We start from the raw sequence: 23384 nt of genomic DNA on the forward strand, positions 1-23384 counted from the left end.
TTTACTCTCTGTTTTCCCCTGAGAAAGCTTCTAAATATTTCTAGAGGGAAAAAAATGTTGTGGTAGTTTCAGCTGTCCCTGTAACCACTTCCATTATTTGTGTCATTATTACTGCTGCATAATCTGAACATAAAAAAGCATGGTGCTGTAACAAATGACTTCCCAGTACTGACAGTTATAGCAGCAGCATTTCTATACTGATGAAAAATTTCCCAGTGAGATCTCTGGCCAGGTTTACATAAACCAAACAGGAAATGGCTGCCACTATTCACATTAAATCCAAACTGTTTGGTGTGACTTTATCTATGTTTTACATTACAATAAAATCTCTCTTTTTCAGCTGGTAAACTCATCCTTTTTAAGGTTGGAAAAAGATAACGAGGTTTCATGTGAGGTATTCTTGTTTATCTTTTGATAAGATCTTTTAAAGTTAATTTTTTTAAGCTTGTTTTACTTTTTGATTCTTTAAATGTAATCAACTTGGTAAAATTTTATGATAGGGAGAGGTTTCTTTAAACTTTTTCCCAGCGGACTGCTAATAGAAGTAGCCTGTCTAGCCCATGTGCTAGATGCTGTCAGTATCAAACTGCCTTTGACTTTCACACCTCTCAGGGGACTAGTAATTGTTGTGTTCAAACAGCCTGTAATTGTGATCCCGCTGGCTTTCTCAGTACGCTTCTGGCTATTAGAATCATTAAACAACTCAGCACCTGTTAACAGCATTGTAAATATTCAACCCTGCTTGTGTGCAGGTTGAGTCCAATATAGAGAAATCTTACAGAGCTCAGCCTCGTAAATTACAGCCTCTGACAAGTCAATTATTGTGAAACCGGGTTTCTCTGTGAAATAAATGAAATACCATGCTGACAAAAAAGGTAGGCTGTCTGTTTATAGCAGAGAGAAGATAATGACTTGATGATTCAATGCAGTGAGCATGAAACTACATTGTATCCTTTATCCATAATTAAACAGTTGTATAATATTTCTGCTTTATAACCAATAAATTATAAGTTTTCTACTGTGGCGAGTGCAACATGAAAACAAACTTTTTTACTTAGCAGTTGCATGCTTTTTCAAGTTAGTAAAGTGATTATTAAAATTAATATGTAATTTTTAAGCTAAATGCTTATAATTATTTAGGCTAGAAATTGCATGGTTATTGAACATTCACGTGTTAAAAGCAAAGGCCATATAATGCTACTAATGAAGATTATGTAAACATAAACTCCATCCTTTATTCACAAAAAAGTTGTCAGAATATACTCTCTCTCAAAATTTTATGGGATCTAAAAAATGGATTTGAAAATTTTTATATAACCTTAGAATCTCAATTCAAATATTAACAAAGAGTAATAATGGTACAGATCAGTGAAGTCATCACTAGCAAAACTAGATGCATTTTATTATTTGTGTGCACTACATAGGAGAAAAGTTTTTACTATTATATTCAACAATGTAATATTTGAACTAGTACTCTGTTTTTAAAGTTGTCACTTGTAAAAAATAAAGTTAATCACTTACATATGCCAGAATATCTGAAGAAAACAATTTTAGGGATTTTGAAAATTCTTGATAACCCCCATATGTAGTAAGGATAAAAGTTTCAATATTGAATGAATTGAATGTCAGTTCAATTACTTAAATTAGTTTTTCATTTCTACTCTTATGCAGGTCAGTAATGTTGATGAGCACGTTGGAAAAGAACTATATTAAGAAATTTATCAATGGAAGTTTTTTAAGTTATTCTGCTCCAAAAATGCATTAATTTTTAGCAAGTTAGATTATGAGTAATATTTTAGTATAGTCAATTTGTTGGAATCTCAGAGTCATGATTTTACTTAATTTTTTTTTTTGCAACTCATTATAAATGTTTAAAACATGTTTATCCTGACTCTACTTTATTTGAATAAAACCCACAAAGTAGTTTAAAATATGTTCCAATAGATTTGAATAGACAAACTTCAGATGGGATTTTAGCCCATCACAATGTCTTATAAATACATAAAACAGTGAATAAAATAAATAATTTAAAAAGAACCTATCATTTTTAGAGAAAAGTTTTTATCATTAATGGTTTTAAGTAAGATTTTTAAATGTACCAAATTCATTAAAATTTAATTAAAATTAAAATTCATTAAAGCATAATATGGTAAAGTTGACATTCCAGTTATATGGGAATGTCTGATTATCTGTAGCAGCAACCATGAGATTTTTTTGTTTTCAAATAGCCTGATAAATTTATAGATGAAGTGGAATCACAACTTTTCATTTTTCATGATAATATTATTTTCACAATGTCTTCTTTCTGTAATTTTAATTGCATAAAGAATAGCTTTGTTTGTGTTCTGCAAATAGTACTTCTTATTCAGTGTCCTGGACATGTTTTCAATAGTTTTCATCCAGTTAGATATAACTTTATCAACCTGGTATTAGTCCAGACAGCTGACAATAGTGTTGGAAAATTTATAGGCTTAGCAAGCCAAAAGAATGTGAAATATAAAGTAAGCGCTTACATTGCACAAAGTCTGGCTGATAAATTTCATTTGTTGGGAAAAATATAAAGAGAAAAAAATTGTTAATAATTTGAAACAGCTTTGGAGGTCTCTTTTATGGAAACTTGAATGTCCAGAATTTTTATTTTCACCTCTAATGCAGTATAAATTATTCTAACTATATGCTTCTCAATCATAATTCAGAATAAGAGAAGTATTTTCTAATGGTTTCTAATACTGGTTTTTCACCTTCACATATGGCTGGTTACATTTTGGTTAAATTAACAACAGCACTGATCTATCTGGTATTTATCTGTTCATTGATAAATATTGCTTCATTTGGGGTTATGAAAAACAGTTTTCCAGGAAAGGCAATAATTTCTCTACAGACTAAAATTTAAACTATTTCTCTCTTATAAGAAAAGCCTTAGCATTTAATTATGATTTAAATAAATAACCTATTAATCCATACTCAGTGGAAACGCTCATATTTGAGGGTACCTAAACATTTGGGCTAACTTCTCTTTCTAATGAAAAGATATCCTGCCATGATTTAAGTCCTGCTTTTTGTGTTTTTAAATAAATTTTTATAGTATTGACCCCAACTCTTTCCCTTGGAAGAAAGAAAATCACCATACTTGGCAGCCCTTAAGGCTCTCCCATTTGAGATTGTTAACACTTTCTTCCCCAGGCTCTGACTACCCGCTTCCTGGTCCTGTACAGATGTTAAACCCTTTTGCTGGGGTTTCAGTGTTGACAGTCTGTTCTCTGAGGCTCGTAGGCTTGATTTGGGTGGAGATAGGGTATGTAATTCTCCACACTGACTAGGGGACAGGATTCACCCAGCAGGAATTAGTGGTCTGCCATGACTGTGGGGATGGTCCCTCACCTCTTGGATATTTTTCCAGGCACAGATTCCTAGTAATCTTAGGGATTTGCCAAAAACCTCTTGGAGTTACAGGGAAGGGCATTAAGGTGAATTTCATGTCCTTAAGTTTTTACTTAGAAGGTATGTAGAGCTGAACCTGTATGTTTTCTTTATAGGTAAGCATAGTTAGAATGCTTTTTTGTTAGCCTGAAGATGTTCCTTCTAATCTTTAGAATATTCCTTAAGGGAACAACAATTGACTAAATTTCCTAAAAGAACTTATCTACCACCCAAATCAATAGTTATTTGAGTTTTTTAATGTTACTGCAGATGAGTTTTACATATAAAAGGGAATTATATGTTTATATGTAATAAGCTTCCTGCCGCTTCTGAATCTAGTATGTAGACTTAGTTTGCTGTAGACGCATAAACCTAAATTTTGTTAGTTTTAATGCTGGAAAATTAGTGTCTTTTTAATGTGTTGCTGAATTTTATCTGCTTATCTTTCATATTTTGAATGTATTGCCATTCTTCATCAGTATCAATAAACTCTAGTATGAGGATTTTGATCTGTAAGGTGGAAATGACAATTGCAGTTGCTTTATTTCTTTGATTTGCTATAGATGCATTTTTTTTTAAATTCTGAAAAGAACAAGGTGAAATTGAAGTGACAGTTTTAATAGGAAATATTTTTTAAACAAATAATGACCTTGCTTGTTTTCTAGCTACTACAATTTGAGTGATGTGAGCCATGATTCTGTGAACAAGTTTCTGTCCAATCTGGTTGAGAAGTCCCTGGTTGAATTGGAACATTCCTATTGTATTGAAATTGGAGAGGTACGACTAGGTCATATACATTCCAGTTGAAAAGATTGCCCAGCTTTCTAACAATAGGGCTTTTGCTAATGATAATCAAAAACTGTAATGAAATGTTGCGGTAGCAACCTGCAGTATGAATTATTAATATTATGAATATATTTACTTCTATTGTGCTTTCTATTTACATTACTTTATCTTTCTTCTGAAATAGGATAATCGGAGCATTGAGCCTCTGACATATGGCCGCATTGCCTCTTATTACTATTTGAAGCACCAAACAGTTAAAATGTTCAAGGAGCGTTTGAAACCTGAATGTGGGACTGAAGAATTGCTTTCAATTTTAAGTGTGAGTTTCATATTATTGCATTGTTTTTAATATAAAGGGATTATATTTTATATATGTTATACCTTCTCTTTTAATTTGGGTCTTAAACTGTTGCCTTCTAGTTCCTCTTGAAATTTGGCAGAAACTTTTTATGAAGTTCGTTCCTCTGTCAAACAAGATCACTAAAAGCAATATATCTGGGCCGAATTCCCCATTGATAAGATGACCACGTAATTTATCATCCAAACTTGAGTCAACCTGAGAATGGAATCTGGCACTATTAATATTAAAGCCAGGATAACAGTTATAAACTGGGCTGTCCTCAGCAGCCAGGTGATTACCCTATCCTTCAGTGTAATAAGCTTTGTGAATTATAGTTGAAAGCTTTTCTTACTGCTTTTTTGAGGAATTCTGTGGAACCCATGATATTGCTGAAGTTTTTTAACACAAGGATCCACTTGATTAAGTTCTCTTAGAATTAATGCCAGAAAAGTTAACTCCTCCCATCCCCGCTTCCAAGAAAAAAATACACAGTCAGCTTTATCACATGGTAAAAAATTATACTCTGCTTATTTTGGTTTTTTGCCAAGAAGCTGTGAACTAAATTTAATATTGAAGGTAAAATTACTATTAGTGGTATCTTCTTCACTTCTTTCCTGCATATTATATATGTATTATTTTTTTTCTTTGTTGACTTTATGTATAATAATTTACCATAAAACTTTGCTGGCATATTAGTTGGGATCCAGGAGATAGTGAAGGATAGGGAAACCTGGAGTGCTATAGGTCATGGGGTCGCAAAGAATTGGACACAACTTAGTGACTGAACAGCAACAGCAAATATTGTATTTTACCCCTCAGGTATGTTGGTACTTTTTTAAAAAGTTAAGACCCCTTGGACTGTAATGTCTTTAAGGTCCTTCTCTTATAAAGTCACTGAGTCTGCTCTAGTTCACTTACTTATTAGCTTTTTTTCCTACCTTTCCTATTGCTTTATCATTCTCAATAGGCATCAGTATCCTCACAATTTTCCAATTTTTCAGTGTTTTCCCTTTGAGAAACTAGTGAATAGCTTTCGTGTATGTTATAGGGCCACATACAATGTAATGAGTCAGAAAATATTTGTTAATGAATTGATGGATGGGTGGATCATTCCTATATAAATCAGTTTCCTATTGTTTGCTCTACAGAAATGAGAGGAGAAAAAAAAGAAATGAGAGGAGGATTAAAGTATATGAGACAGCTATCAAAAAATTATTTTTGTCAAATTAACTCATTTATGAGATAAGAATATTTTTTAATTAAGAATTTCTTTTAGATTTTTAAGAATGAGATTTTATCATTTTGTAGACAGATTCATAAAAACAAGATTAGGGGAAAGACAGTAAAATAATGATTAATTTCAGCAAGCATCTTAAACTAGTATCTGTTAGATTTAAGAATATAATGTTTCTTTCATATTTACCTACGTTGATATATTTGCCTAATTTAGTATTTTAAAGTTCTTGGGAACACATAATAATAGATAACACCTTTGAGCACTTTTCATGTGCCAGACACTATTCTAAGAATTTCACATTGATAAACATTTAATCCTAACAGCAGTCACTAATTTGATATTGATAAAATCCCATTATTATTCATGTTTTAAGGATTAACCAACTAGTCCAAGGTTGCACATCCAGTGAGTAGTTTGCAGTCTAGCACCTTAGTATAAGTTCTTAACCACTACCCTGTTCTGCCTCTCCTGTGTGTGTGTGTGTGTGTGTGTGTGTGAGGTGGAAAATACTGAGGTGGCAGGTCTAAAGTATGATATATTGTGTTAAGAGTAGGTGCATACTGTTTTTGTAAAGGTTTGTGAAAACCATATCCCTATTACATTCTGTATTCTCTTCCACCCACTATTTGTGCATACATTCTTAGTTGCTTCAGTTGTATCCACCAGTTTGCGACCCCATGAACTGTAGCCTGCCAGATTTCTCTGTCTATGGGATTCTTCAGGCAAGAATACTGGAGTGGGTTGACATGCCCTCCTCCAGGGGATCTTCCTGATCCAGGGATCAAACCACCTACTACAGAAGCCCGCAAATGTATATAGTACCAAGAGAATTCAATCATTTTTCTCTTTTGTCTTTTACATAAAAAGACATTGATCAGAACAAGTGGCCTGTTCACATCCTTTCAGCATCCTTTTTCTTTCCATTATCACACTGCCTAAAACGACTTAATGCTAATCTCCTGCTATAGCTTTATTAAAATAGAGTCAACTCTTTTGTGAATAATAAGAAAAACAAATCATCTGCAAGTATATTTAAAGTAAACTACAGTATATTTACATAAATGTTGTTCAGCAAACCCCCTTAATGATTTCCACAGCAACAATGATATAATGTCTTCATCCTATGGTGTTTGATCCAGGAAACTCTCAGCTTCTACTCTTAGTATCTAACTATGTCTGTAATATTTAAGTGAGCTCTCGTTTTGAGTGAAAATGTTGGGGCATTAGGAGTGTAGGACTCAAATGTAGGAGGAGATCTGCAGGCACCGCTTTTTTGCTAATTTCTTGTTTAGAAACTATTCTCTATGTACACGAGAACATATGTATAACTAACAGAGAAACATTAAATAATAAAGCAGGATTGTGTTTGAAGTAATTATAATGCAATTTCTAGAAATCATTCTTTCAATGACAAGTGTTTTTAAATATTATTCTGTGGCCACACCTGAGATTCCTAAGTGAGTCTCAATATAGCTTCATAATCATCTCTGCTCTCACTTCCAAAACTGCATATTAATCTCCTTGTGGTTTTGGAACTAGGAGAAAGAAGTGGCCAAGCAGGAGCTATAGAGGAGGGTATGACAAACACAGGAGGGCAAAGAAAAACAGCATGTGTGAAAGTCCTCTTGTCTACCAGCATTGTTTTTGTTTTTATAGTGTTTAATAATGTCACCTTATGTTTTTGAACAACACAGTATTGTAATTTATTTGCTGTCAGCATCTCCTTTTACTTAGATATAGTCACTGATGTTTCTAAAGTCATTTTCAAACTTTCTTATTTTTAAAATTTAATTATTTTTAAGAGGAATTTTTAGTATTCCTGAAAAGATCACAACTGAAAAGCTTCTATTCTCTTGGGCATTACTTTGAATTCACTATAACATTTTCATCAGTTTAACTTTGGCAGTGCATAAAGTTTTCTCATTTTTTAGGCTACATATTGTATTTAACTTTTGGTTAAATTACGTGCAGAAATTATGTTCATTAAGATTTTTATTTTAGGTGTTCTAATTATGTTCCAATGTGATTATTGTTGGTGCAGAGAAAACAGACCAGAAGGTAACAATAGAATGAAAAAAGAATATTAAAACATTCATTGACTTTTACTAGGCATTTAAAAACACAATGAATCCTAGTATCTCAGTTGGTAAAAAATCCACCTGCAATGCAGGAGACCCTGTTTCGATTCCTGGGTCAAGAAGATCTGCTGGAGAAGGGATAGGCTGCCCACTCCAGTATTCTTGGGCTTCCCTTGTAGCTCAGCTGGTAAAGAATCCACCTACAATGAGGGAGACCTGGTTCGATCCCTGGGTTGGGAAGATCCCCTGGAGAAGGGAAAGACTACCCACTCCACTATTCTGGCCTGGGGAATTCCATGGACTGTATAGTTCATGGGGTTGCAAAGAGTTGGACATGACTGAGCAACTTTTATTTCTGGAGAAGAGAATGGCAATCCACTCCAGTATTCTTGCCTAGAGAATTCCATGGACAGAGGAGCCTGGTGGGCTACAGTCCGTGGGATCACAAAGACTCGGATATGACTGAGCGACTACATTTTCACACTTTCACAATTCTATTGCCAGTAAGTTTTCTTTCAAAACTAAAAAGAGAAAGCCATAGAATCAGGTCATTTCGTGGTATGCTTCCTTTCACAGTGTTTTTGGCCCTTAAAATTTTCCTCTACCACAGTGTTTCATAGCAAAAAGTCGTCAGGTTTGGTTTAAAAAAATCCCTAACATTAGGTACATGTGTACCCTGTCTTCTGAATTCTGTCCTTTTTGTCCTTTTCCTCTGTCAGTAGGCTGGTTAGGGTCAGCCTGGTATTTTGCAGAATAGCATTCACTGTATTGACAATATCACCCTTTTGACAAAGGATGAGTTTAAAGATGAAAACTAAACTTTCCAAGTAGTAAAGAGCTAAGCTAAATGAAATTAAATATTTTAAGCACGTGATGAAGTATGTATAATTTGAATGTTTATCTTTAATATCTTACTCTATTCAAGTCTGTATTAAATTCCATCAGTCACATTTCTACCCACAGACTATGTATTGATTCATCCAAAAAATATATGCTTTATACCTATAATGTATAAGGCTCTTTCTAGGGGCATGAGATAGAATAGTGAACGTTAGTGACAAGCTCTGTGTGTGTGTATATTAATGCACAGATAAACTATGGGCATGGTAATGAACTATGAAAGACTTATGTGTGGCTCCTGACTGAGGTCCCCAGCACAATGTGATACTCCAAGAATCACAGCAAAATATTGTCCACCATGAAAAAGAGTCTCTAAAAACAAAATAGGATATGGTATTCTTCCTTCATGTTAATCTTTCCGGTGCATAAGATTTGCTGTATACATTTCTGCTGGCCCCACATCAAAAGAACTTCATGGATAAAGTTTGAATGGGCCCAGGGGAGCTGCTCCAATGATGGAAAGAATATGATTGGAGCATTTCAGCCTAAAGAGGTAAAGGCTTTGAATCAGTTAACCGATATTAAAATCATGAAGTGTAAGAATAGATTGTGAACACAGGTAACTTTCATAATTAATAGGAAGCTCCATCTGATCCTGCAGGTAATAAACTCAGAGAATTTATTACTTCACCAGACAAATATAATGTAGGCCAAAAATTTATAGCTTCAAAAAGGACTAGAAAATTTTTATGAATGATAAAACTACTGACAGAACTAAAAGAGAAGATAGAATTGTGCATATCATATTTGGTATGGTAGATGCTGATCATTCTGTTTCAGAACAGAAGAGGCAAGGATGAGGCTTAGATGAAAATGTATCATCTGTATGGTATTTTTCTCTGGGTTCACCAGATACTTGGACTATTTTTTATCCTTCAGAATATATGGGGGAAATTAGGTGGTATTTGTTTCTCTAAATGTGACGGTCTGTTACACACTCAAGAACTAACACCTGCTAATTATAACTTCATTAAATATAAATCTTTTGTTCTAGTCAACACCTAAAAAGAAAACACACTCCCACTAAAGTTTTTTTCTCTACTAACACCTCTTTTGAAAATTCTGTTTTCACTTATCTTCTTCCTGAGAAATTGAGCTGTTTTCTGGCTTACATTTTTAGATGTCATTCATTGTCTTTTTTTTTATTGTCTTTAAATGATAGTAAAATATTCTATAAAGAGTAAAGATAGTAAAAATAGTAAAATAATCTAGGTGTAAAACTGAAGATTATATTGAAACTATTTCTCTTCACTTATTCTATGATAGCAACCCATTTATTTGAATCTTGTCTTTTCAATATATTCATTAAACAATGATAACAATCACCTTTTATGAAGCACCTACAGCATGCCAGGCATTTAATATACGTTATTTGTAATAATCAAACACTTCGTGGTAAATGTTAATATTATGTAGAGAATGCTACTGATGTTTGATGAGGATATTTTAAGGTTTCCCAGGTTTTATATGAAGTAGCTGTTTAGAACTCTTTTCCCTACTCCTTACTTCCTCTCTTAGACATACTTTATCCTTATTCTATAATTTAATTCCAACTGTAAAAAAATTTTAAGTACTGAAATGTGATGGTAGATATTTTTTAAAAGTCAGTTAAGAAGCAGAGTTACTTTTAAAATTATGTATGACCTTGTAACGTAGACTTACAGGTTTTAAATGCAGATGTTAATTACTGGCAAAATAATTATTTCAACATTCCTTATTGAAAGTGTATATTTTAAGTTTTAAGCAATATGATGTTATTTGGAAAGGTTAGGTACTTTATAATAACTCTTGCCAAGTTTTTTTTCTAACACCATGAATTAATAAGCTTCATAATTAAGGCAGCTGCTTCACACCTCTATTGTTAACCAATGACATTACATCTGTCTTGCTCCATTGATGCCCTCCTACTTATTGAAGCATTTAGCAGTTTTGGCAACAGGGAGTACATGGCATGGAGTAAGTAGTCTAATTAGATATAAGTGAAAATCCTGAGGGAAAAGGACCTTTAAAAAGTAATTTGAAGAATCTCTTAATGATGTTGGCACTGACAGCCAAGTAGAGTAGAAAATACCTGTCATCATGGCAAATAATGGATTGTGATTTGATATGTGCAGTGGAGTTTTAGAAGGAGCCTCTTTTAACAGAGTAATAGAGTGAAGAGATTTCAAAGTTAGGGGAAATTTGAGTGAATTTTTCATAATATGCTTGCTATAGTATTAATAGTTTTGAAAGAAAGCAAAATAAGCCCCAAATGTATTCTGATCTAAATGAAACAAATGAATTTATTTACAAAACAGAAACAGACTTAACAGATATCAAACACAAGCATAAGGTTACCAAAGAGGAAACATGGCAGGAGGGATAAATCAGGAACTTGAGATGAACCTACACACACTACTGTATAAAAGATAGATAACCAGCAAAGAGCTACTGTACAACACAGGGACATCTACTCAGTATTCTGTGATAACCTATATGAGAAAAGAATCTTAAAAAGAATGGATTATATGTATATGTATAACTGAATCATTTTTCTATACACCTGAAAGTAACACATTTTAAATTTTCAATAGATTGTTTTTAAAAAGATATACTCAGTTGTTAAGTTGACTATATACTTAGTTGTTGTTCTAGTGCCTAGACTGAGAAATGAGGTTATATATCAAATATCCAATTTGAAAACTCGTGAGATTCTCATTTTTCCATGACGCTTTGGATATTGACTAAAATTATGGGCTTCATGTGTTAATGTAAAATTGAACCATTCCAAATTTAGGAAAGCTCCAAAGTGATAAAATTTTGATATATTAAAAATTTCCAGATTTGACAGTTCTCTGCACTGCTTGCTTTAAAAACATACTGGTTCTTTCTTTGCCCATATAGAGAAGATTTTCAGTAATACAACATCTTTAATGCTTAAATTTTGTTCTTTTTGGGACACAACCACAGATCTTTTGGTTGAAAATTGCAAACATATCTTTCTTAAACATAGACTTGGAAAAATGAACAAGAGTTTTTTTTCCTAAGGAAGAAGTTTTAAATGTGATAAATAAAAAGGACAAAGCCGTATATGAACACCATTGGTAAGGAACCGCACATGTAAAATTAAAGAGTTCATTAAAGGAAAAATGAAAGGGAGGAAAGGTTAACTGAGTAACAGTGAACATCACCAACCTCATGGCCTTCCATTTCAAAATAACCTCCTGACAATCGCAGGATCCCATCTGCTACTCTTTATCATCCTAGTGGGGAAACCTAATGGGATATCTTCCAGGGTTCGTGAGGAGAGCTTCCCTAACCCTCAGTCTGGGAAGCTAGTTGGCATCTTTGGGAGAGGCACAGATGGCAGATGTCTTTAAAAAAAAAAAAGGTATCTTTCTACTTCTCTTGGCCTCTTTCCCTTGAGACAGTCCCTATTCTCTGTTATTTCCTTAGCTTCTTCCTAGCTTTCCACACTTACAAGCTTGAAAAAACTGAAGTAAAGATTTCCTGGTGAAAACTTTCATTTCTCAGATCGTTGTAATGTAGTCGATTCCTTTAACGATTTTTAAGGTAATGATGTTCTGATGAGCCTAAAATATATTTGTAATATTACCTGAAATTTGACCTATTTTAAATTTTTAATACTTTTTTTTTCAAGTTACTCTTTGGCTTTCAGTTATTCTCCCCTACAGAATAACAACTAACAATTACTGGAATTCCAAATGTTGGTGATTAAATAGGGTTGTTAACTAAGAAATGAGTTTAGATACCAAAGTATGAATAGCTTTAATATTTCTTTCATTATCACCTAGTTTAACTTTCTCATGTTTTCAAAAATTAGAGGCCCAGTTTTGCTCAAGATGACAGAAATCTATATGGAAAAAAATAATACAAAAACTGCTCCCAAAGGGCAGAACTGAAATTAGAATTCTTATCCCCCAGCAACCTTTTAAATGCCCTTCTCTTTTTTTCCTCTTTGCTGGGTTTTGTATTGAGCACCTTCTTTTTCATCTTCTTGAATCTTATTTTGCCCTTTTATTTAAATTTACAAAGCAAGTCGTATAAAAAAAATAATAATTTAGTTGCTCAGTCGTGTCCAACTCTTTGTGACCTCATGGACTGTAGCCCTCCAGGCTCCTCTCTCCATTGAATTCTCCAAGCAAGAATACTGGGGTGGGTAGCCATTCCCGTCTCCAGGGGATCTTCCCAACCCAGGGATCGAACCTGGCAGGCAGATTCTTTTACCTTCTGAGCCATGAGGGAAGCCCAAGGTATATAAAAAGGTGGATGTGTGTGTGTGTGTATATATGTGTATATATATATAATTACATGTATACTTATTATATATATTATATATAATATAAATATTATAATTACGTGTGTATGTGCTGAAACTCCAATACTTTGGCCACCTCATGCGAAGAGTTGACTCATTGGAAAAGACCCTAATGCTGGGTAGGATTGGGGGCGGGAGGAGAAGAGGACGACAAAGGATGAGATGGTTGGATGGCATAACCGACTCGATGGACATGGGTTTGGGTGGACTCCGGGAGTTGGTGATGGACAGAGAGGCCTGGCGTGCTGCAATTCATGGGGTCGCAAAGAGTTGGACACGACTGAGCGACTGAACTGAACTGAACTGATATATATATATACGTAATTTTTTAAGGTATACAAAAAGGATGTACCATTAACCTTCTCATCCTAAGCTGTCTATAAAAAATACTTCTGGCTTGTCAACAATAATTAAGATTTGCAAAGTGTTTGAGCCAATACCCAGCACTCCTGGGGGAATACCAAGGAAATAGAAGACAGAGCTATGTCTTTTAAGGATATTTGTACTAGAGCCCAAAGAACCTAATAAAAACAAAGGAGTAGCCTTGTGCCGAGTATGTCTGTCTCTGCTGCTGGGGCTGCTCCACATAGTTTTGTCTCTGCACAGAAAGTGTTCAGTCCTGCTTATGGCATTCATGGCAGAAGAATTGCGACATTGTCCTCAAAAGTCCAAGTTACTAGCCTGGCCTAAGGGCAAGATTGGATCACCGGGCTCCTGGGGGTCATGTTAAAAGCATTTGCAAAAGGAGATTCCACTTAAGACATTTTTAAATTACAAATAAAATCTTGAGTGGTTTCAGGTAAATTAAGTCATATTTATAAAACTCCAGGGTAGTCTGCTTTTCAGGGAACCCTATCATGAATCACTTGGCAAAGTAAATCATTGTTAATTTGGTTTTGAATACAGTTTTGTTTATCATTGGTAGTAACTCGCTGCTTAACTTAATGATATCATAACTAGAATTGTCAGTACACATGCAGTGACACTGGGAAAATAAAAATGTAATGAAAATGAGATTAAAGATTATTGTCTATCTGAGGATAAAATCTCTTCCCTAAATTCTAACCATTTGTCACTTCATTCTACTTTGAGTAAGTAGAGCATTGTTTAGACTATAAAAATAAGTGAAAAACAAATAGAAACTTTAATAGTGAATAAAACATTTTAAAATATAATTTCCATATGCTAGAAATTGGTTTTGGCTCAGAATGTTTCTAATTTCATCCCAATAAAATGTAAGTACTCTGAAATTATGATTAGGGTTTTGTTGGTCCAGCAGGTGGAGCAGTTCAAAAACCCATGCTAGCTCCATCCTCAATTAATAGTATTGATTAGGTTCATGGTTCCTGTCCTAAATATCTTCCCAATAGAAATAATGCTGAAGTATTGCCTTTTATTTTCACAAAGCAGCCAAGTAGGTAAATAAGTGTGATCATTCCCAATACTTAAAGCCAACTAAATATACTTTATTTAGTATCTGTATTATTTAGTATACTGTATTATGTATACAGTATCATTTTCTGTGTAATAGAGCAAAAGAAAAATTAAACATCCTAAAGAAAAATTAAATATCCTTCCCAACCCCATATTAGTATAATTCAGAGTCCTTTGGTATTACATTGTTTTGGAAACGTGGAATTTTTAAAAAGTGACCATAGAAATACTCCTTGGTGTAGAGAGAGATATACAGCTCATTACGTTAACTAACATGCCAGACTTTCTCTTTATGTAATAGTATAGAGAAACACAATAGAAACATTATGTGCTTTAAAAAATAATTTTAAACTGTATTAACACAGTTTCAGATAAACTTTTTATAAACTCTATTTATAAAAAGTGTGTTAAAGTGTATCTTAATGTGTGACATAACTTAAGAGCAAGTTGTTATAGTAGCCATCTTCTTACTTTATTGAATCTTGTTTTATAGAAAATATTACTTTTGTAAGTTTGAGGGGATTTTTAAGGGGCTTCCCTGGTGGCTCAGATGGTAAAGCGTCTGCCTGCAATGCGGGAGACCCGGCTTCGATCCTTGGGTGGGGAAGATCCCCTGGAGAAGGAAATGGCACCCCACTCCAGTATTCTTGCCTGGAAAATCCCATGGATGGAGGAGCCTGGTGGGCTACAGTCCATGGAGTTTCAAAGAGTCGGACACGACTGAGCGACTTCACTTCACTTAATGAAAACAGTACAGTTACCCTTTTTTTATTTGTTTGTTAATCCTGGCCATATTTCTTTATACTTAACTAATGAATTGTTCTCTCACCTCATTGGTTGTCATCAGACCTCTGCCGGCCCTCATACATTAGCCATTATTTAGTCTGTGGCTCAGTGGTAAAGAATCACCTGTTGATGCAGGAGATAAAGGTTTGATCCCTCGGTTGGAAAGATCCCCTGGAGGAGGAAATGTCAACCCACTCCAGTATCTTGCCTGGGAAATCCCATGGACAGAGGAGCCTAGGGTCACAAAAAGAGTCGGACAGGACTTAGCAACAAAACGAGATTTATATATCCTGGTCACTTTCTCAAAAGACAGTTTCTCATCCATTAATTCTTTTGAATTGTTCTTTTATAGTCATTGTACTTTAAAGAAAAGAACTTATAGTTCAATTAAAGAGTGATTCCATAACTGTGACTTTTGTGGTATCACCTCCATAAGTAGCTCATGGAATTATTGGGTAGATTAAATTAGTTAATATAGGCAAAGAAAAGAACAGTTCTCATTTGCTCATCTGCAGTACTTAGTTAGTGTTAGCTATTCTTGTCTTTAGTCATATTTACTGAGTATACACTATGCTCCAGGCATGGAGTATACTGCAGCACACTAGGCCAATGAAGTTCCAATAATGATGGAACTTCATAATGAAATTAGCAAACAAACAAGTTAAAAAATAAACATATAAATTCAAAAGTGTGTAAATGAGATTTTAAAAAAATAAGGCAGGAGTCTGAAGATAAATAGAGAAGCCTGTTCTTCATAGAACAGTTGAGGAAAACTTTTCTGAGCACATGATATTTGAACAGCGAGCTGAGTGACATGAAAGAAAACTCATGAGAAAGCCTTGGGGGGAAAATTCTAGACAGAGGGAATAGCAAATGGAAAGGTCATGAGCTGCCTGTCAGGGAACAACAGGAAAGCCTGGTTGGCAAGAGTGGGCAGGGAAGGGCTGAGGTGTCTTTGGTCTGGCTGAGGAGTTTAGCGTTTATCTCAAGTGTTAAGAGAAGCCATTGGAGGAATTTTGATCAAAAGAGTGGTGTGACATTATTATCGGATTGGCCAGAAGTTTCATTTGTTTTTTTCTGTAAGATGTTCCTTTTTTTTTTTTCTTAAGGAACATATGGTAACTTCGTTTGAAAGATCTTGGCATTCTTGATCACAGTGTCATTTTCTGAGTTTTCACTGCTAGATTGTTCTGCTCCTACTCCCTTGTTCCCTCTGCCTTTCTCCCAGGTTAATGTTTTACTCGAGGCCATGGCTCTAGGTTTTAGCGTACCATGGGGGAATCACAGAGTCTGTACAAGTGATGATTCCCCACTGCCACATTATCCTACCTCCAAATAAAAAAGCACTGCGGTTCTTTAATGAGACATTACCCTGGCTTCCCGACCAATGTATGTGCTCCTAAGAGCACTCATCTATTCATAGTTGTTAAAAACCACTTAGTAATTAGAAGAAATCATAATATAATTATGATTCGTATTAGTGATTATGGCTGGGTGATTACTCCTTCACTAAGATGCTTTGCAAATGGATTAGCACTTCTTTGAATTAGGAGCTTTGGCTTGAAATCTATGAGGAGGCTATATTAGTAAGAAAAATGTCCTTTCTTTGGGGACTAAGCAGAAAGCTGTAAAACAGCCAGGAAGCCACTGGAACCTGACTGACAGAAAAATCAGGCAAACCAAATTGGCCATTTTATTAAGCATATATTCATCTGGAAAAATTTTCTTCATTCAATTGCAGTTAAAGCTCTGGTCAATTTAATATATTAATAGTTCATTAGTAATGCCAGCTCTCAACTGGGCTATGATATATAGTAGTTTCTCTTCCTTAATAATTAGGTAAATATTACATGCTTAATATAAAGCTTGGGAAACGGGACCATATTAAAGTCTCAGTACTTGCTAAATAGAGCTTTTCAAAAATTAGCGTTTTTGATACACAGATAAAGCATTGTTTCATTTTAATTTTTGATGAGGAAATAAATGACCATACCTTTTATTTTTCTGCACTTTTCTAATCTTCATTCCTCTACTTCAGTTTCTTCTTTGCCTTCCTTACTAGTTATACTTTCTCTTGCTTGTCCTTCATTTTCTCTTATCTGGAAGCTTTTCTGTTCTATGCCTGTTACTGTCCTACAGATATTCTTAAATACACATTTTCAACAGGCCAGCAAGTATTTATATAGCACCTACTGTGTTAGGTGCAAGAGGACAATGATAATGAAGATGCGGTCCCTGCTCTCAAGAAAGGAAGAGGCCTATGTCTAAGAAGTAATTCTAGTTTGATATTAACTATTTTAAAAGTGTAAGCTGTACCAGCATGTCTAGAGTATGCTGAAAGTCTAGTTATTAAGAACATGAGCTTTAGAGTCACACAGACCTGTCTCTGTCATTTTCTAGCTGTGTGACCTTGGGTTAGTCACTTAATCTCTCCAAGCTCCATGCTCCTCTGTAAAATGAAGAAGATTAAATAAAAGAATATGTGTAAAGCCTCAATCAATACATTACCTGCCATATGGTAATCATTCATATCTATTATTGCTAGTTTTCATTAATAATAATATTTTAATATTGGTAAGTTCTAATAATTGATTTATTATAATTTATGTAAACCATAGCTATATAGAACAAATACCATTATTCTCTCCTATTCAAAAACACCTTATAAGGGACTTCCCTGGTGGTCCGGTGGTTGAGAATCTGCCTGCCAATGCAAGGGACACATGTTCAGTCCCTGGTCCGGGAAGATTCCACACACCACAGGAAAACTAAGCCCTTTTACTGCAACTACTGAAGCCCATGCACTCTAGGACCCTCACACCTACAGCCTGTGCTCCGTAAGAGAAACCACCACGATAAGAAGCCCCACTCGCTGCAACTAGAGAAAGCCCGTGCACAGCAATGAAGACCCAACACAGCCAAAATAAATAAATACAAAAAATAAAACAAAAACCTTATAATATTAATTCTGATTCCTTACCATGCCATATGAGACTCTTCAGAGCCTAGCTCCAGTACAGATTGGAGTAAAAGCAGCCTCCATCTTCAGCTGTGCCTCCCCTTGCTCCCTTTAGCCTCTCTGTGGAGCTCTTGCTGCTCCATATGCCTAGTATGCCTCCCTCCCCACCTCAGCCAGGATAGTCTTCACACACTGGTCAAGACCAGCTCACTTAATCTGTGTGACACACTAACCAAATACAAAGAAAGCACCATAAAATCATTGGTTAAGGGGCAGTTTATTCAACAGATATTGTTGGGTAAATTGTATAACATTTTGGAAAAATATTCATTCTATTCTGACTTCATAGCACATACCAGAATAAAATTCAGATTAAGGATTAAAGCCAAGAATAATGTTTAAATTTCAAAGAGGGAGATGGGAAGAAGCAAAAGGCATAAAGGAATTGAAGAAATTATAAAAGAAAACGAATGAAGTTGCTTACATAAAATATAAAATATATGCATGTCTATATAAAATTTTTAAAGCATTAATATTTGTCATTATTTTTAATTATATTAAAAGTAATATATTTTAATTTTTCAAATCAAAAAAAATTGAAAAAAAACAACTACTATGACCCCAATTATAAAATGAAAAGAAGGCATTACATAACAACTTGCAGAAAAATAAATTCAATCTTAACAAATATTTTTTAAAAACCCTCAGACTTCTCAGTGATAAGAAAATATTAATTAAAACAAAAACAGCAATCTTTTTAGCCTATTAAATTGTTGGAAATTCAAGAAGGATAATACCCATTGATGGTGAGTGTGCTGTGAGTTGCAACATTCCCAGACACTGCCAAATAGTTTTTATTGACTTAAACTTTCTAGGAAGAAATTTGATAATATCTATCAAGATTAAAAAAAAAAAAAGAACTCTTAAAAGTTTATGCTCCGTGGCATTGTAATTCTATTTCTAGGAATCTATGAAACAAGGAAAAGTCAAAATACATCTACACAGATGTTCATCACAGCATTACTTATAGTAGGGAAAAAAAACCTGCAAAAGTTTTTTTCAAAGATCAATATCTCTTTAAGAATAATTTATAATCACTTATGCTGAGTTTTTGAAAGAGAAGCAACAGAAAAACATGGGTTTTGTTTTGATTTGTTTTCATATATGCCTATAGGTGAATTCTTGTATGGAGATATTTATAAAACTTGCCTTGTTAGACAATAGAGGATAACTTACTGATGAACTGAATAGCTTTGAAAAGCTCTTTCAAGAACAATATCTTAGTGATTAATAATTGTTAGCAAACTATAGTTTTCCCACTGTGAGGACTAAAATGAATACTTTTATGCTGAACCATTATACATGTGGCAGAAGCCTAGAGGAATTTCCTCTCCAGAGATACATTAAAAGCTGAATATCTTTTGATTTCTCAACCCAAAGAAATGGATGTGCCCCGTTCTTAAACATACATGTATGCTAAAAAATCGTTGCTACTAAATAAAATGCATCGAGATGGTCTTTATTACAGTAGTATTATTCACACCATCTGCATTTTATTTTAACATCACATTCTCCTAGAAAAGAACTTCACTTATTTCACAATGTTTTCCAGCTGACAATCCAATAGCATTTAAGCATGTCTCAGAGGTTTGATTATGTCAGAAAGTTAGAACTCACTTTGCTTTAAAAACAGAAAACACAATACAAAAGAACCTGAAAGGCAACAAAAATTTACAAATGTCAGTCTCCTCAGATACATAAAATCTACATGTTCGTATGTTCTAGTCATTATTTTGTATGTAATTCAGAAGAATAATGCAGTTTGGCAGAAGCACTGTAATCTGTTTTAAGGATTTTAAAGATTTCCATTGGCAACAGAGAATTGTTCTACATATACTTGCTTCAGCCTATTAAAACATAGGTCCTCCATCCAAACTCTGTGGGTATTTTCTGTTATTTATTAAACAGTGTCAACAAATTTGTAAGACAAATGCCAAACAGGTGTCATCTCCTACTGACAGATGAGCAAATAAGCTGTCTTGCAGAACCAGTGACTGAGCTGGCAGTGTACTGTTCTGCTGGACTGAGAGCACAGAAAGGGTTATAACCTTGAACTTCTTTTACTTATTTTTTGTCAGTGAAGGAGGAAGAGAAATGAGAGAGGAAAGAATCAGTAAGACATAGAAATAAACAGTGAATTCCAAGTAAAGTCAGGGAAAAAGGAAGAAAGAGTTAATTGCACTTGAGACCACACTAAAATTGTGTGGATATAGCTTAAAAGCAGAGTGGGCTTTTTTTCTTTTTTTATTATTATTATAGAATGGAAATATGGTGTGATGATTATTTAAAATGTTCTTGTTAATAAAATTTCTAAATATATGTCTTATACAGATTTCAGAATTCAAAGAACTTTAATGCTATAGAATACTCTTAGAACTGTGCTGAAAAAATGTTTCTTTGATCATTCAGAAGACCTATAAAGATCTTTCAGAGTCTTGAAGCTATCTTTATAAACATCAGTCATCATTACATTATGAGTATGTTAAAATGCTAGAGGACTCATTAAAAAAGAGCTGATAGAGTCCTGATAAACTGAATTTGCTATTTGTAGACCAAAAGCAATGGTTCTTTTGGTTTTAGAGCAGGCGGATGTCCGCAGGTAACCACTACATCAGTGTGTCAGTAAAATAAAACCAAGTAAAATCAAAGGTTTCTCTGTATAACACTTTGTTAGAAACTGATTAAACAGTCTTACTTTTCTTATTGAAGCAAGTAGTTGGTTGCTACATCTGAGAATCTGGAAATGTGTATATGCCTGATATATTATCATATTGCACTATAGAAGTTAAATTTCAAGTTAATGAGCCCCATGTGCATACCAGACTTAAGAGCTATACTTTATAAACTCTAAACACTTTGTTTTCCAGCACTTCAAGCACCAAGGAAATGCAGACTAAGTTGAGGAATTGGGTTAATTTAAGCTTACAACATGCAATTGCCTGTGATTGAATAGGTAGTACGTAGGTAGGTTGGTATATATAGATATTCCTATAAGATGTTCTGGGGTTTGAATATGACTTTAGCCATAAGAATGCATGTTTGCTTTCTTTTGATTCACACAGAGCAGATGGATGCTTGACTGCCTGCTAATCCACAGCTGGAATGGTTTCAGCAGCTTCCACGTTGCTGGGTTAGAGTGGCTTTTCTAGTGGACTGAGAGGGCAGCAAAAGAGGGATATCATTATTCATCAGTATCCCAGTGGGAGCGCTGCCAGCAGAGATTAATTTTTTCTGTTATGCTTGTAAAACAAGCTCAGGTGGAGTCTCTAATCCTCAGGGCACGGGTGGCAGATCAAGGAAGATGCTACAAAGCTAGTTAATTTTCTGATTCTGGGGGAAACAGAAGCTCTGTTAGATGTATAAATACATGATTGCAAATTTAAGTAGCTCAAATTCAAATGGGATCTTCCCAGACATCTGGTACTGAAAATCTCTATTTTTCTTTGTTGTCTTTAAATATAACTTCTTGTAAGTTTTTCCTGGAGCCAAAATACTAGTAACTCTACATATGAGGAAATAATTAATTTTTTGACTTAATGACAAAACACTTAATTTTTACAAACATGAGCAAAAGCTTTCTACCTAAAGCAGACTCAAATTAGATGCCTAAAACACCCACTTAAGTATATTACCAGAAAGATATGGCACTATCTATCTGATTGGCACAGTTGGTTTGGTTTTTTTTTTTCTTAATGTATAGTCTGTTTTTTAATGGTTTTATTTTTATTCTCTCAATATATGATTTCCATGTGACACCTGTTTCCTGTATCTTATTATGATCCATCAGTATGTTCATAGATTTGAGCAATTAATGTAGGCTTCAAAATAAAGTTAGGTGACTATTTTTAATAAACATAACTTATCCAGTAGTTATTGTCTTCTTAAGATTATTTGGCTTTAAAAGCCCTTTACTACACTTATTACAAAAAATTTTAACTTATTCCAGGCCCTTGGCACTTTCTGTTGATTATCTTGGGTCCAAGTAGATATTCCTTAATGGTTCTTTCTTGTTTGGACATTTGCTTTTGTTTTGAGAAAATGATAGGCAGTTATATGAAGCCTAGATTCAGAAGACTAAGTTGATTGATGAAGTCAGAGAGTATAATCTGGGGTTGTGAAGTTGATTATGACTACAAGATAATGTGTAGTTCCTAAAGTCTTTCTGACTGAAGTTATAAATTATAAACATTTGAAAGATGTTTCAAAATGTTTTGAGTGACAGAAGCCTTATTGAAAGGAATTTATAACTTCTCAGAATATTTACTTTGAATAGCATGACATGCATGTGTTCTGGGATATTTATTTAAAATCAGTCCCTCCTCTGACTCTAGTCACACTTTACACACCTTTCTTTTTGTTAACTTTTGGACTTTTGTTAGTAATGAGTCCAAATCTTGTTATTTACTAAGAGCATTTCATAGTCCAAGAGGAGATACACATTTTTAAAAGCACTCAGTGAAATTCAAAAACTACCACTTCGTGAAAGAAGCTCCTACCAAAAGCACTGTGAGGGTCAGGAAGGCCTTCTAGTTATGAAGAAATAGCCAAAGGAATAATGAGAGTTAAGCAAATCTCCAAGGGACTAGAGAACTACTGAGGAGTTAGGAGGAAGCCCAGAGTCATTTGTTAATAATTATTGAAGTAGTAATGACTGCTAATAGATTTAAGTAATTGTTCCCTCAATCTGTGTCAAATAAACCAGTTCTTATTAGTTGTCTATCCCACTCAGAAGAAAATATAATTTAAATACTATAATTTAGCTTAAACTATTCCTAACCAAACCCCAAACCCCACAAATCTGTAGCTTCTTCATTGATCTTTTCAGATGATTTAGTTGCTAAGTTGTGTCCGACTCTCGCAACCCCATGGACTATAGCCTACCAGGCTCCTCTGTCCATGGGATTTTCCCAGCAAGGATACTGGAGCGGGTTGCCATTTCCTTCTCCAGGGGATCTTCCCAACCCAAGGACCATGTGATTAATTCTGTAGCTGGCATTTGACTCTCCACAGTGTCATGGCAATCTGATCGCAGTTTGGAAAAGACTTTCCTGACACAGAGTTGCAGA

At 34.3% G+C, this 23384-nt stretch overlaps 1 protein-coding gene across 6 annotated transcripts in view; it reads left to right on the top strand.

Annotated features, from left to right (window-relative positions):
* Positions 1 to 23384, top strand: part of ASCC3 (activating signal cointegrator 1 complex subunit 3) — a 329002-nt gene that overhangs the window by 249086 nt on the left and 56532 nt on the right. For 5 of the 6 annotated variants that reach the window (XR_014065459.1, XM_081530206.1, XM_081530208.1 and 2 more), the window contains exons 35-36: positions 4086 to 4197; positions 4391 to 4525. Coding sequence is in view for 4 of the 6 variants with exons in the window: in XM_081530206.1 (XP_081386332.1) it covers positions 4086 to 4197; positions 4391 to 4525 (247 nt within the window). In the remaining 2 variants the exon portion in view is untranslated. The remainder of the gene's footprint in view (positions 1 to 4085; positions 4198 to 4390; positions 4526 to 23384) is intronic. The other variant, XR_014065457.1, reaches the window with a different exon arrangement.

The sequence above is a fragment of the Giraffa tippelskirchi genome, chromosome 9 (assembly GCF_054371585.1).
Source record: "Giraffa tippelskirchi isolate mGirTip1 chromosome 9, T2T-mGirTip1v1.2.pri, whole genome shotgun sequence".
NCBI lineage: Eukaryota > Metazoa > Chordata > Mammalia > Artiodactyla > Giraffidae > Giraffa > Giraffa tippelskirchi.